The sequence below is a fragment of the Pelobates fuscus genome, chromosome 4 (genome assembly GCF_036172605.1).
Source record: "Pelobates fuscus isolate aPelFus1 chromosome 4, aPelFus1.pri, whole genome shotgun sequence".
Lineage (NCBI taxonomy): Eukaryota > Metazoa > Chordata > Amphibia > Anura > Pelobatidae > Pelobates > Pelobates fuscus.
In genome coordinates this window covers 75,411,167-75,423,522 of record NC_086320.1, presented here as the reverse complement: position 1 = coordinate 75,423,522, position 12,356 = coordinate 75,411,167, and the positions used below count along the sequence as shown (strand labels likewise).

Sequence of the window (12,356 nt, the reverse complement as noted above, 5' to 3'; positions counted from 1 at the left end):
TTATATTTGCTTACTTGTAACAACAACAAGTCAAGGCAGGTAGTGTGTCACAGGCTAAAAAAAAAATACACACTACTGTTACAGATCCTTGAGTTCTTGTATATGTTGTCACTATCCGGCAACCTTATATTGTGAATTTAGATTAGGTACATTTATTGACTATACTCAAAATTACAAAAGCATAAACCTGGCAATCTTAACTTAAATGTACTTAAGGATTCCCCAGATATTCTTTGTTGCCAGGAAAATGCATAGTGTTTATTGAAAAATAGTAATGGCAATGTGCAATGCATTGTAAAATTTAGCAATCTCCTTTCGTGTCTACATGGTTAAATGACCTTGGGTGTAACAAAAATGTATGATTTCTCGTGAAATTCTGGAAATTATTTGTAAATCTGTTAATTGTGGCTCACAGCGGGTAACATACTCAGTACAGTTGTTTCAAAAGATAATGTGAACTAACACACGTGATACAACATGTAAGAAGAAATTTTTATGGATATCCGAGGAATGTTTTTGAAAAATACCATAGTTTGTGATAACACGAATCTATGAAAAGTCATGTCACTGTCAATCGCAATTTTGTAAATGTCAACATGCCCTATGTCAAAGGTCAGGACACTGTATGTGTTAATAATTTATCCCAGTTCGTGCCATAGTTCTGTGTATGAGTGAATATGAGATTTAAATATTAAATATTAGAATAAAGTTTAGGAAGTGTGATTTTTTTGAAATTGATAGTCATTGTTTTGATTCATTATTGTATTTTTTAAATTAGCATTGTAGCGGTTACAAATTAACGATGAAATATCACTGATCTGTGTCATTATTAATCAAAATAGCATCTCTCAACTTTATTGTTTATCCAGGTCCCTGACAGGCTGGATGAAATGAGATCCACATGTAGCAATTACCATGGAAACCTGTGACTCCCCTTCTATCTCAAGACAAGAAAATGGGCAGAGCACATCAAAGCTATGTGGAACGACACAACTTGATAATGAGGTGCCAGAGAAAGTCACAGGAATGGAGCTTGACAGGGAAAACAGCTCTTCAGATGACAACTTGAGAACAGATGAACGCAAAACTGAAATCTTGCTGGGTTTCGGTGTGGAGAATGCAGCTGCCGCTCAGGTTACCTCAGCTAAAGAGATACCCTGCAACGAATGTGCCACTGCATTCCCCAGTTTACAGAAATATATGGAACACCACTGCCCTAACGCTCGCCTTCCTCTCTTGAAGGACGACAATGATAGCGAGATTAGTGAGCTAGAGGACAGTGACGTGGAGAATTTACTAGGGGAGATAGTTTACCAGCCTGACGGATCAGCATATATTATTGAGGACTCCAAAGAAAGTGGGCAGAATGCACAAACGGGAGCAAATAGTAAACTCTTTTCTTCAGCAATGTTCCTGGACTCATTCACAGGAGCTGGAGAGAAGAGTGATCAGTCTGTTTCAGCATCCATGTCTTTCTACCCACAGCTCATCAATACTTTTCATATCGCTTCATCCCTCGGGAAACCATTTATGGCCGACCAGGCTTTCCCAAATACCTCAGCATTAGCAGGAGTTGGTCCTGTGTTGCACAGTTTCCGTGTCTATGATCTCCGACATAAGAGAGATAAAGACTATCTTACCAGTGATGGCTCAGCCAAAAACTCCTGCGTGTCCAAAGATGTTCCAAACAATGTGGACTTGTCTAAATTTGATGGTTGTGTTAGTGATGGGAAAAGGAAACCTGTTTTAATGTGTTTCTTGTGCAAGTTGTCATTTGGTTATATTAGGTCATTTGTAACCCATGCTGTGCATGATCATCGGATGACCCTCAATGATGAGGAGCAAAAGCTTCTCAACAATAAATATGTCTCTGCCATAATACAGGGGATTGGCAAGGACAAAGAACCTCTTATAAGCTTTCTGGAACCAAAAAAACCCAATTCTGTTTTACCCCATTTTTCTACTACGAACCTCATAGGCCCTGATTCAACCTTCCGTGGTTTATGGAGTGCTTTTCATGTTGAAAATGGTGACTCTTTGCAGGCAGGATTTGCATTCTTAAAGGGAAGTGCAAGTTCTGCTGGCTCTTCAGAGCAGTTACTTGGGGTCAACCAAATGCCAAAGGCTGAAGTGGGGGGCATGGGCATGTGTAGCCCAAAAACAAACACCCCAGTTACCTCTGTGTCCCACAGCCACTTATCATCTGATTCAAGAAAGCAGGTGGACAGCAAAGACCAAGAAAACAACTGTGAAAGGCAACGGGAATCCAGTGTCTCTCACCCTAATGGGGAATGCCCTATTAAGAGTGAGCCTAATGAAGCTGTAGATGAAGAAGATGACTCATATTCCAATGAACTTGATGAGGAGGAGGTTTTAGGCGAACTAGCAGATAGTATTGGTAGCAAAGATTTTCCTCTCTTAAACCAAAGCATTTCTCCTTTATCATCTAGTGTGCTAAAATTTATTGAAAAGGGTACCTCTTCTTCTTCTGCGACTGTTTCTGAGGACCTAGAAAAGAACAAGCAGAATGCTTTACTTAGAACTAGTAGCAATGTTGCCAGTGGCTATTGCATTGGTGGCAAAGACTTAGAGGATGCAAGTGCCAGTAAAGACTGTGCAACTTCTCTTTCCCCTAATGAAACAGTTAGAGGAGATGATGATAGTTCTAGTACTCCTCACCAGCACAACTTGGGACCTGGCACACAAGTTATGGGTGAGGGCTCACCAGGAAATGGTATAGAGTGTCCTAAATGTGATACAGTTTTGGGGTCTTCAAGGTCATTGGGTGGCCACATGACAATGATGCATTCTAGGAACTCTTGCAAAACTTTAAAATGTCCAAAATGCAACTGGCACTATAAGTATCAGCAGACTCTAGAGGCCCACATGAAGGAGAAACACCCAGAGTCAACTGGCTCCTGTGCTTATTGTAAGACTGGACAGCCTCACCCTCGGCTTGCTAGGGGTGAAAGCTACACATGTGGCTATAAACCCTTCCGTTGTGAGGTTTGTAACTACTCTACAACTACCAAAGGCAACCTCAGTATTCATATGCAGTCAGACAAGCACCTAAATAATGTCCAAAACCTTCAGAATGGGAATGGTGAGCCGGTCTATGGCCATACTTCCCCAGCACCTAACACAAGCCTTAGTGGCTGTGGGACACCATCTCCATCTAAACCAAAACAAAAACCCACCTGGCGTTGTGAGGTGTGCGATTATGAAACCAATGTGGCGAGAAACCTCCGGATTCACATGACAAGTGAAAAGCACATGCACAACATGATGCTTTTACAGCAAAACATGAAACAGATCCAGCATAATCTGCACTTAGGCCTTGCACCAGCTGAGGCAGAGCTTTATCAGTACTACCTAGCCCAAAATATAGGCCTGACTGGGATGAAACTGGAAAGTCCAGCGGACCCTCAGATGATGATTAACCCATTCCAGCTCGACCCTGCCACAGCTGCAGCACTGGCACCCGGACTTGGTCAGTATCTACCTTACTTTGTATTCTGATTATGCATGGTATTATTTTATAACACTGATAAACAACTGTAAACTCATCATAAAGGCAAGGTTAGATTGTACAGAGTTTAGTCAATCATGTTATAGAGGATTACGCTTTATTTACTATATGTTATAGTTAGATATGTGCATTTATGCAACTAGGAACATGCATTACATTGTGCAGAAATCTTGGAATCTGAAATAAGATAGTTTTGATAAATTTGTATTTGCAAAATAAATTGTAGTCTTAAATAACATTATACTTGAATGTATGGTACAAAATGTGTTGCTTCTCTTGTAAGGAATTTTAAAATCCCTTTATTAATCTTTATATTGGGATGTAAGGGAAGAGACTCAGTGTGGCCAATATGTCGAAGAACTTTAACCTATATTAGTGGAAGGGGTGCTGTTATGCATTTTTATTGTTTTCTGTAGTTGGTTTACATTTAGAAAAAGGGGAACAACATCCTGCTTTACAGACAACTCCTCTCGATTGCAATTTGCCTTCAGGTCAGGGCCTTTGTATAATCAATATTTAACCTTTTCAGAGATGCATGGTTCATAAAAGCATTGTGGCTAACTATATGACAAACCAATTTATTTCCCAGAATGTTAACTTTTTTTTTTCATAACCATTTTTATTGCCGGGATTTTGTTTTAAGTCACCCCAAAAAAAGTTACAAAAATAACAGTTTGTTCTAAACATCTGTATGTTAATTAATTACTCGATGAAGTTAGTTTTAGAAGGCATACTGTTAGCAATCAGTTATATGTCATGCCTTATGCTACATCATTGGGTTGCGAATCTGCAATTAGTGCTTCGCAAATTAATCTAGGCTAAATTGCAAAAACCATTGGTGTTTTGTTATTTTATTGATCACCCTCCTTGTCTTTAAAAATATAAATTCCTGAGTGACATCATGCCCAGTAGGAGTAATTAAAGCTATCTGATGAGGGAATTTAGAAGTTGAAAGGGATGATTGTAATTGATCCTGATTCAATCCTATTACAGCTTTTTATAGTTTAAGCTCCGGAGAAAGAAAACTCCTGGTTGAGACTATATTTTACGGATCCCATTGTGTGCGCTTTACTTTCTGTTCTCTAATGTTCCACCGTTTCATTTTTGCCCCCCTCCTTTTTCTTCCATAGTAAATAATGAGCTGCCGCCTGAAATTCGGCTTGCCAGTGGTCAGCTAATGGGTGATGACCTGTCCCTACTTACTACAGGAGAGCTGTCACCTTACATCAGTGACCCTGGTCTCAAGTTATTCCAGTGTGCTGTTTGCAACAAATTCACCTCTGACAGTCTGGAGGCCCTGAACGTGCATGTGAGCAATGAACGCTCTCTCCCTGAAGAGGAATGGAGAGCTGTAATTGGAGACATCTACCAGTGTAAGCTCTGTAACTATAACACACAGCTAAAAGCCAACTTCCAGCTCCACTGCAAAACTGATAAACATATGCAGAAGTATCAACTAGTAGCTCATATCAAAGAAGGGGGCAAAACGAATGAGTGGAGACTCAAGTGTATTGCTATTGGCAATCCTGTGCACCTGAAATGCAATGCCTGCGATTACTATACCAACAGTGTGGATAAACTACGCTTACATACCACCAATCACAGGCACGAGGCAGCTCTGCGACTGTACAAGGTAAGAAAGAGCATGTTAGTTTTAGGGGCTGGAATAGCTTGTGGGTGTCACTTTAAGAGGTCAGCCCAGAACGTATTAGAGTACCCCTCTAATCCGTCTGACACTATAATGCATTTTACACAAATCTGACATATGTATAACATGCATCTAAGATATATACATTAAATAAATGCATTTTGCATATATGTGCATATTATGTATAGCAATGTTATTAAATATCACTTTTTAGTATTAAAAATGTGATTTTATACTAGCCATGTATATTGGGTAAAGTATGTCTATTAATATAAATATGCATTCAGACAAGTATGTTTTATATTTAAATGTATATATGACTTTTTTTTATGCCTAACAGAAACAGCTATTTTCATCTCAATAGAATTAATAAACAAAGATAATATGGAATGTTAAGTCAAAAACAAAACACACATACACAGTTGTTTGATCTGTTACAGCATAGATATTGATTACCCAGTGATGCTGTTGATAACATTATTTAATTCCATTGAAGCCATACACCTTTTTTATGTTAACGAAGATATTAGTTGCATAGATGATTATCAAGTGAATACATTTATTTGTCATATGCCTGGAAATTTTTCAGCAAAGCTTACTATAGTTTATTTAACCCCTTAAGGACCAAACTTCTGGAATAAAAGGGAATCATGACATGTCACACATGTCATGTGTCCTTAAGGGGTTAAGGTAATACATGAGCACCTATCTTTTCTAAGCAGCATTTTAACTGCAAATACAAAAATATAAATTGCTGTCAGTTCTGCTGCTGACGACTGCTTAACACTGGGCTATACACCGAACACTAGACCTCCTGTGCACAATCAATATTCACTGATATCAATCATTCCTTTTTCCTTTTTTTTTCATCTTTAGCATTTAGCAATGGGATAATGAGACTTTTGCAGGGCCCTTATGAAAAATGCATGTTACAGGGCTGTGTTTCAACCTTTCACGATGCATTTTTTAGAAGTGTACCCTGTTAAAAGGGAAATGCTGGCCAGCCTATAGAACAGCAGGGATTAGATCCGATATGCATCTAACACATAACTAAAACAAGAAAAATAATAGCAGAAGGTATTTAGGAAACATTATAAAACTGAATTTATAGCGAGCCAGATATTATTCAGCTGATATTCTCTCTATATTGACTACACATAGTGTTCTTTTTATATGTGCATCATGAATCAAACAACGGTGGTGTATAAAGCCATGTGTTTGTTACTTGAAGTGTTCAATAATATAACAATTTAGAGATACACTGATTTAAAAGCAAGTGCATTAGATGTCAATCAATACTTATGCCCGTGGTTGCTTGGAATTTTCTCTTGCATAGTTATAGGAATAAAAAAAAAAAAACATTCATAAAAATAAGGCATAGAATGCAATGACTGTATGGGTAATACAGCAGTAACATGATAATCAATATGTGACAAATATTTTCAGGGAAGTTAGATATAATTATATCTTCAAGCAGCCTGCAGTGGTTTTTAGGAGACATTCTATGGTGAAATAACTTCTCCTCCCATTCTTTTAATGGACCTCCTACAAGGAAATGGCATTAGTTAGTGACATTGTGACCACACTGCCTTTTTATTATGAGGTGTGTTTTTTTAAATATGCATGCTGCGGGGCTGAAATCAAGTAGTCCTGGAGCATGCATTTTTTTAAAAGTGCCCATTAATAAATGGTAGCCTTGATACCCCAAGTATTTCGCTGTGACCACCTTGTTTTCATGGTAGTTGCATAGCAATAATAAGAGTGTAAATATGATGATTGTTGGCCTACATAGTCTGGTAATAACTAGAGTAGGTTTTAATTTTATATTTCTCACAGAGAAGACAGATTTCATACTAATGTGTATGTTTTCTAAATCTTCTAAACCCCCCACAATAAATGTGTATTCTTAATAAATGTGATCTAACTAGTTATTTAATTAACCTGTGCTTTTTTTACAACAACATGTTTGAAGGTGACACTGTCCTCTGAAAAAAATATTTCCATATATCAACACAATAATGCAAATATATCAAAATTAATTTCCATTAAAACTAGTTATGGCAAGTTTAACTGGAAATACCACTTGAATATGTGCGACTGTTTCAGTATAGGCGCAGCCATCTTGAAATTGCGCGGACATTCTAAAATTCTCGGGTAAAGCTACTGTTAAAAAAAGCCTACAGAGAGCATGTGATATCAGCAGCCAATCAGGGTCTGTGATTTGCAGCGTAGAACACAGCTTTCCACTGTACAGAAAACAGGATATGGTTCCTTGAACTCAGGATTGGCTATAAAATATTTTATTTGCTTTAAAAAAAAAGAAGAAAAAAATCACAAGATATAGACCATCGGATGCCCAAAATATAGATGCCCAGATTTTGTAGAACTACAATGCCCATGATGCTTTGCATGCCTTTAGAATGCCTTTAGAATGACAAAGCATCATGGAGGCTGTAGTTTTAAAACCTCTGGGGCTCTACCTTTTGGGCACCCCTGATATAGAGACATACTTGAAAACAAGAGAAATCTCAATGTATCTTTCCTGGTAAATATTTTATAAATAAATAAATATGTTAGTTTATAGAGTATTTCAGATGACAGAGCCACTATAAAATCTAAAAGTCTGAGGTTTACTCAGGCTGTAAAACTTTTGTAAAGGGCCTTTTCAAAAGTGATACACAATGCAGCATTCCTGTTTTAGATATCAAGATTAGGCATAAGTCTAAAAATGGAGCAATCACCATGGAGACCAAAAGGATGTATGTACATGACGATTGCTCCACTTTTATAGTTTTGCACCAGAATTTTTCTTCATGGTTTATCATCCATGTGTCTGTCTGTTTCAGTGTTGCAGTGGTATATAATGCTACCTGCTTCACGGCATAGATAATAATAACTTCTCATTGGTAGGCCAAATGTCCCTAGTCAGTGACTGCAACACACGATCATAATAAACTAAGGAATAGTCTTGAATCGGGCCCTATTTCAGCCCTTTGGGAATCCAGGAGAACCCTTTGCTAGTCTAGTTTCCTCTGCTCGCAGGCTGTAATCTGAGAAGACGTGTAGGGGGAGTTAAAAAAATATTTTAGTTATTTTAACTTATACCCTTTACCTAAATGTCACCTTTGATTAAGCTTCAAAATAATAGTTTATCATGCACAAGTCCCATATTTAACCCTAACCTGTTAAATAAATCAAACGCCCTCTAATTTATGTACATTTATTAAACAATGTATTAAATCACCAATAATACATTATTATTATTATTATTATAGCATTTCGAAGCATGTAGGAAACCTAGTATATTAACTTACTTAGGCAACAGAGCTATGTTTTTAACTGAAACCCTAAAAAAAAGCCCAGCTATTCATAATCTAAATTTTATTTAAATGTTTTGGTTAAAGTTACTCACTAAATAGTGGGTTGACAACTGATTTGGAACATTTACACTGAAATAGCTAAACTGGAGACTAAAAAGTTTGCAACAAAGTGAAAGTAGTTGGACATTTTTGTTCACCTCTAATTTTATGTACTGGTTTTAAACCTACAATGACGAACTATTAAATGGAAAAAAAACCAAAAACTAATTTTGCCACTCCCATTAACTTAAATGCACATGCAATATCTATAGTATACATATCACGTATCTAACTGAACTGGCTACATCAGAAGACAGGGTGTTTCTACACATCTGGTATAATATTTATTTTTCTTCCGTATACGGTTATGAAATACATTTTTTATGCTTTTTTGTAGCACTATACGGTTGCAGTGTAATAAACACTGTATAAATATTCTATATGACAATGAGAAACACTCACATACCATCAGAGATTGAGTCCCTTACTGCAATGATACAATCATATTTTGAATGCCAAGGGTTAAAAGTTTTGAATCTAAAATGTACAACCTCTGCATTACAAAATCAAATCTCAAAAGGCCTGTGAATCCATTTGCTCTGTACTTGAACAGACACTGAGTAACTCAGCTCGCACACAGAAAAAAAAAAATCCCTAGCAACTAAGAGCATTTTCGAGAGAAATAATAAGTTCTTAATTTGTACATGTTTAGAAGGTTGGCTAGTGAATTTTGGTTCTGCAAAAATGTGTCCAATTAAGACTACAGCAGGAATGTAATTTTGCAGCTCAATAAAATATCTGTTTTTATTGGGGAAAAAGTAAATGTATTAACCATATTCCACATTCCAGGAAGTAATTTGTAGTCATGCAGATCTAGAGAGAGATTTAACCCCTCGTTACCCTGAATGTTCCCATGTTTATTTGAGAGGATTTCAAAAGAATCTAAAACAGGGTTCTGAATCTGCATTTCTTAAGAATCAGTAACAAGCTAGAATTTAGTGCAATGCTTCCTCTGAGTGGAATCAATCAAAACTCAAGGGGCTATACACTAAGCAAGTGTTTGTAGACATTTAAGAAAGAAAATGCTAAAAAAAAAAAATTAGGGGAAAATGTAAAGTTTAACAAATTTCTAAGCTGTGTTTTTTGTTTTTTTTACTAATTTGAACAATAGTTTCAATTCACTTTTCAGTTGTGCATAGTACCCAGTTTACTGAATAATCCCAAAATAGAGTGTTTACTAAGACACCTGTCTTAAAGCAGGGAATGCATTGGTAATTATTATAACATTAGCACTAACAGTTAAAATGTAGGCAAAATGCATCCCAAATACTTTTGATTGAAAATGTTATAATTCTGTGTAGCATTTAAACCAAATACATCCTTGCATGGGGCATTGCTACACAAGCCATTTAATACCTGAATAAAGTATTTATCTTTACTTAAGTTAACCTGATATTGCTGTTGCTGGGAATTGATTTTTACAATCTTTATATCTACTTATGTATAGACTTTGCAGGAAGTTGACAAGCAGACGTTAGGAGGGATACATACCCAGGTGTGTGAACCTTATTTTGAATTTTTTGCAATTTTGTTTCAATCTAGAAATGTCATGTGATGCTAGTTATGTATGCGGGAAAGAGCAAAATCTTGAATAGATATTTTTTGAGTGATTATTGACTGCAAAGAGCAAAAGGGGTTAATGCATGTGCAAGGTGAAAGGTCAAGTAAAAAGCATCCTCTGCCCAGATGCTTAATGTTAAACTGATCTTTTTAATAAAAAATCTGTTTCACAGATGGCGTTTTAATGCCTTTGGCAGTATGGGGCAGTTTTAACATTAGTCGTATGCTAGTAAAATTATTTCTGTATTTGACCAGAACAACACCTCTTGCTTTTATGTTTAGAGGTAGAAAGCATGTGGATATGGTTTTCTGGCAAGGAACCCAGAAGCTCAGAGCTGATGGCCTTTCCATATGGACTGAAATCTCTGAATATCTAATGTCTTGTAGCAATGATGATTGAAGCAGCAAACAATAGTACATTCACATCTTAGCCTTCACAGTCACTGTTAACATAGAATCTAGTCCACCTGAGAGTTTACAGAGGAATGTGCTTTGCAGATCATTTGTTTTCATTCTTGCATTTACTGGTTAGAAAATTTATCTGTGGCCTATTGTAGCCTATTGTACCTTCTAAGTATGGTTTTGGTTAAACCTTAAAGGTGAATGTTTAACTCAGACTCACATATAGTGTCCTACATTGTCCATACCCAGATTTATACCACGGCTAATCGTGTCCTCATAGTTAATTTTCCTATTCACTATTAGTTAACCCTTCAGTGTCCCTAAATTGATACAGGCTCCCTGAACAGATTGAAAACAATACGGCAAAACTTAGAATTGGAAGGCATCTTGCACCAAAGCCACTGTGATAAGTTACAGTGCTTATGGTGCTTAGAGTGTCCCTTTAGTACTCTATGCTTTTACAATTTGTATCTACTGTGCCAGATCGTTAAATTAAACTAAAAACAATATATGGCCGCCTGATTTTGGAGGGGGACAGGAAAATAATAATGAATGTTACAAGTATGGATATTGTAATTATACAGTGATTAGTAGTTATATTCCAATCCAACTGCCTTACGAACAGTATATATATATAAATGTTTTTATTAGGGAGCGAGGGAGAATACATAACAGTGAACTGTGTATATAGGATAATAATGCCATTGTGAGTTCTGGAAGCATCGTATTAAATCACGCGAGCAAGGCTTCAATGGTATAGAAATGTCTCCACAAGCCCAATATGTTGATGTTTTCCTCTAATATTGCTTCACTAGCTTTTATGCTGCTTAATATTTGTAAGTAAGGCTAGATTCTTTTTTAGAAGTGGTGTAGTAGTGTAGTAGTGTTGTAGTAATGTAGTGTAGGAGATATTGTTATTTTATAGTGTAGTGTCGAAGTGGGGGACTTTTCTGTAGGGTCAGTACTCAGTGCATATCCCCGTGCTGCCTGACATTAGTGGGAGTTACGGTTACAAACCTACAGTCCCAATTGGCAGCTATTTAAGCTTCTACCACTGAATGACTGCAGCTGCCACTCAGGTGTTTAACACTCACTAAAGGATAGACCAAGACATGTATGTTCTTTAAAAAAAAAAAATGTCCTGTCCTGTCTAGCTGTTAAAACGTTGACTATTTTATTGGAGCAAATAAAAGCTATGTTTTAGGCTACTTTTGCTGGTGAAGGCCTGAGAGTGTTGTGTATATACCAGATTTATATATATATTGATATACTGGATTTATATATATATATCTATATACTGGATTTATATACGTATAAATGCAGTATATAGATAGCACGCTAGAATATATATATATATATATATATATATTCTATTTTTATTTCCTATCAATGATGCATTTTGGCTAATGTATCTCCAAATTCCGTGAAACAATATTATGGGGTAACATTTCCGTGAGGCATGGGTCAATAAGAGAAGACATCATGAAATATATATTATACATTCAGCATCATTATTGTTCTTAGCCTCCAATTAGATAGGGATGTTCACACAGAAGAAATATAATCACACACATTAAGTGATACAGCAAACAGTGCAATCTAAGAGGACTTTTAGTATGTTCAGAGGATTGATTGATAGCGTAATCTTGGGTCACTCGAGGCCAGCAATTTTCATGGTCAGCTTTCTATCCTGCATTGGATGCAAGACATGCAAATTCTATAGAGCATCTGCCATTCAGTGTGGAATCTTAATTCTGACTTTATTTTTATCAGCTTGATAGCCGTTTTCTCCTCTCTT

At 36.6% G+C, this 12,356-nt stretch overlaps 1 protein-coding gene across 3 annotated transcripts in view; it reads left to right on the top strand.

Annotated features, from left to right (window-relative positions):
• The window catches only part of ZFHX4 (zinc finger homeobox 4), a 153,553-nt gene that overhangs the window by 28,830 nt on the left and 112,367 nt on the right, over positions 1-12,356 (top strand). For 2 of the 3 annotated variants that reach the window (XM_063451309.1, XM_063451310.1), the window contains exons 2-4: positions 870-3,490; positions 4,660-5,162; positions 10,044-10,091. In XM_063451309.1, the coding sequence (XP_063307379.1) occupies positions 916-3,490; positions 4,660-5,162; positions 10,044-10,091 (3,126 nt within the window). In that variant the 5' untranslated portion in view covers positions 870-915. The remainder of the gene's footprint in view (positions 1-869; positions 3,491-4,659; positions 5,163-10,043; positions 10,092-12,356) is intronic. The other variant, XM_063451311.1, reaches the window with a different exon arrangement.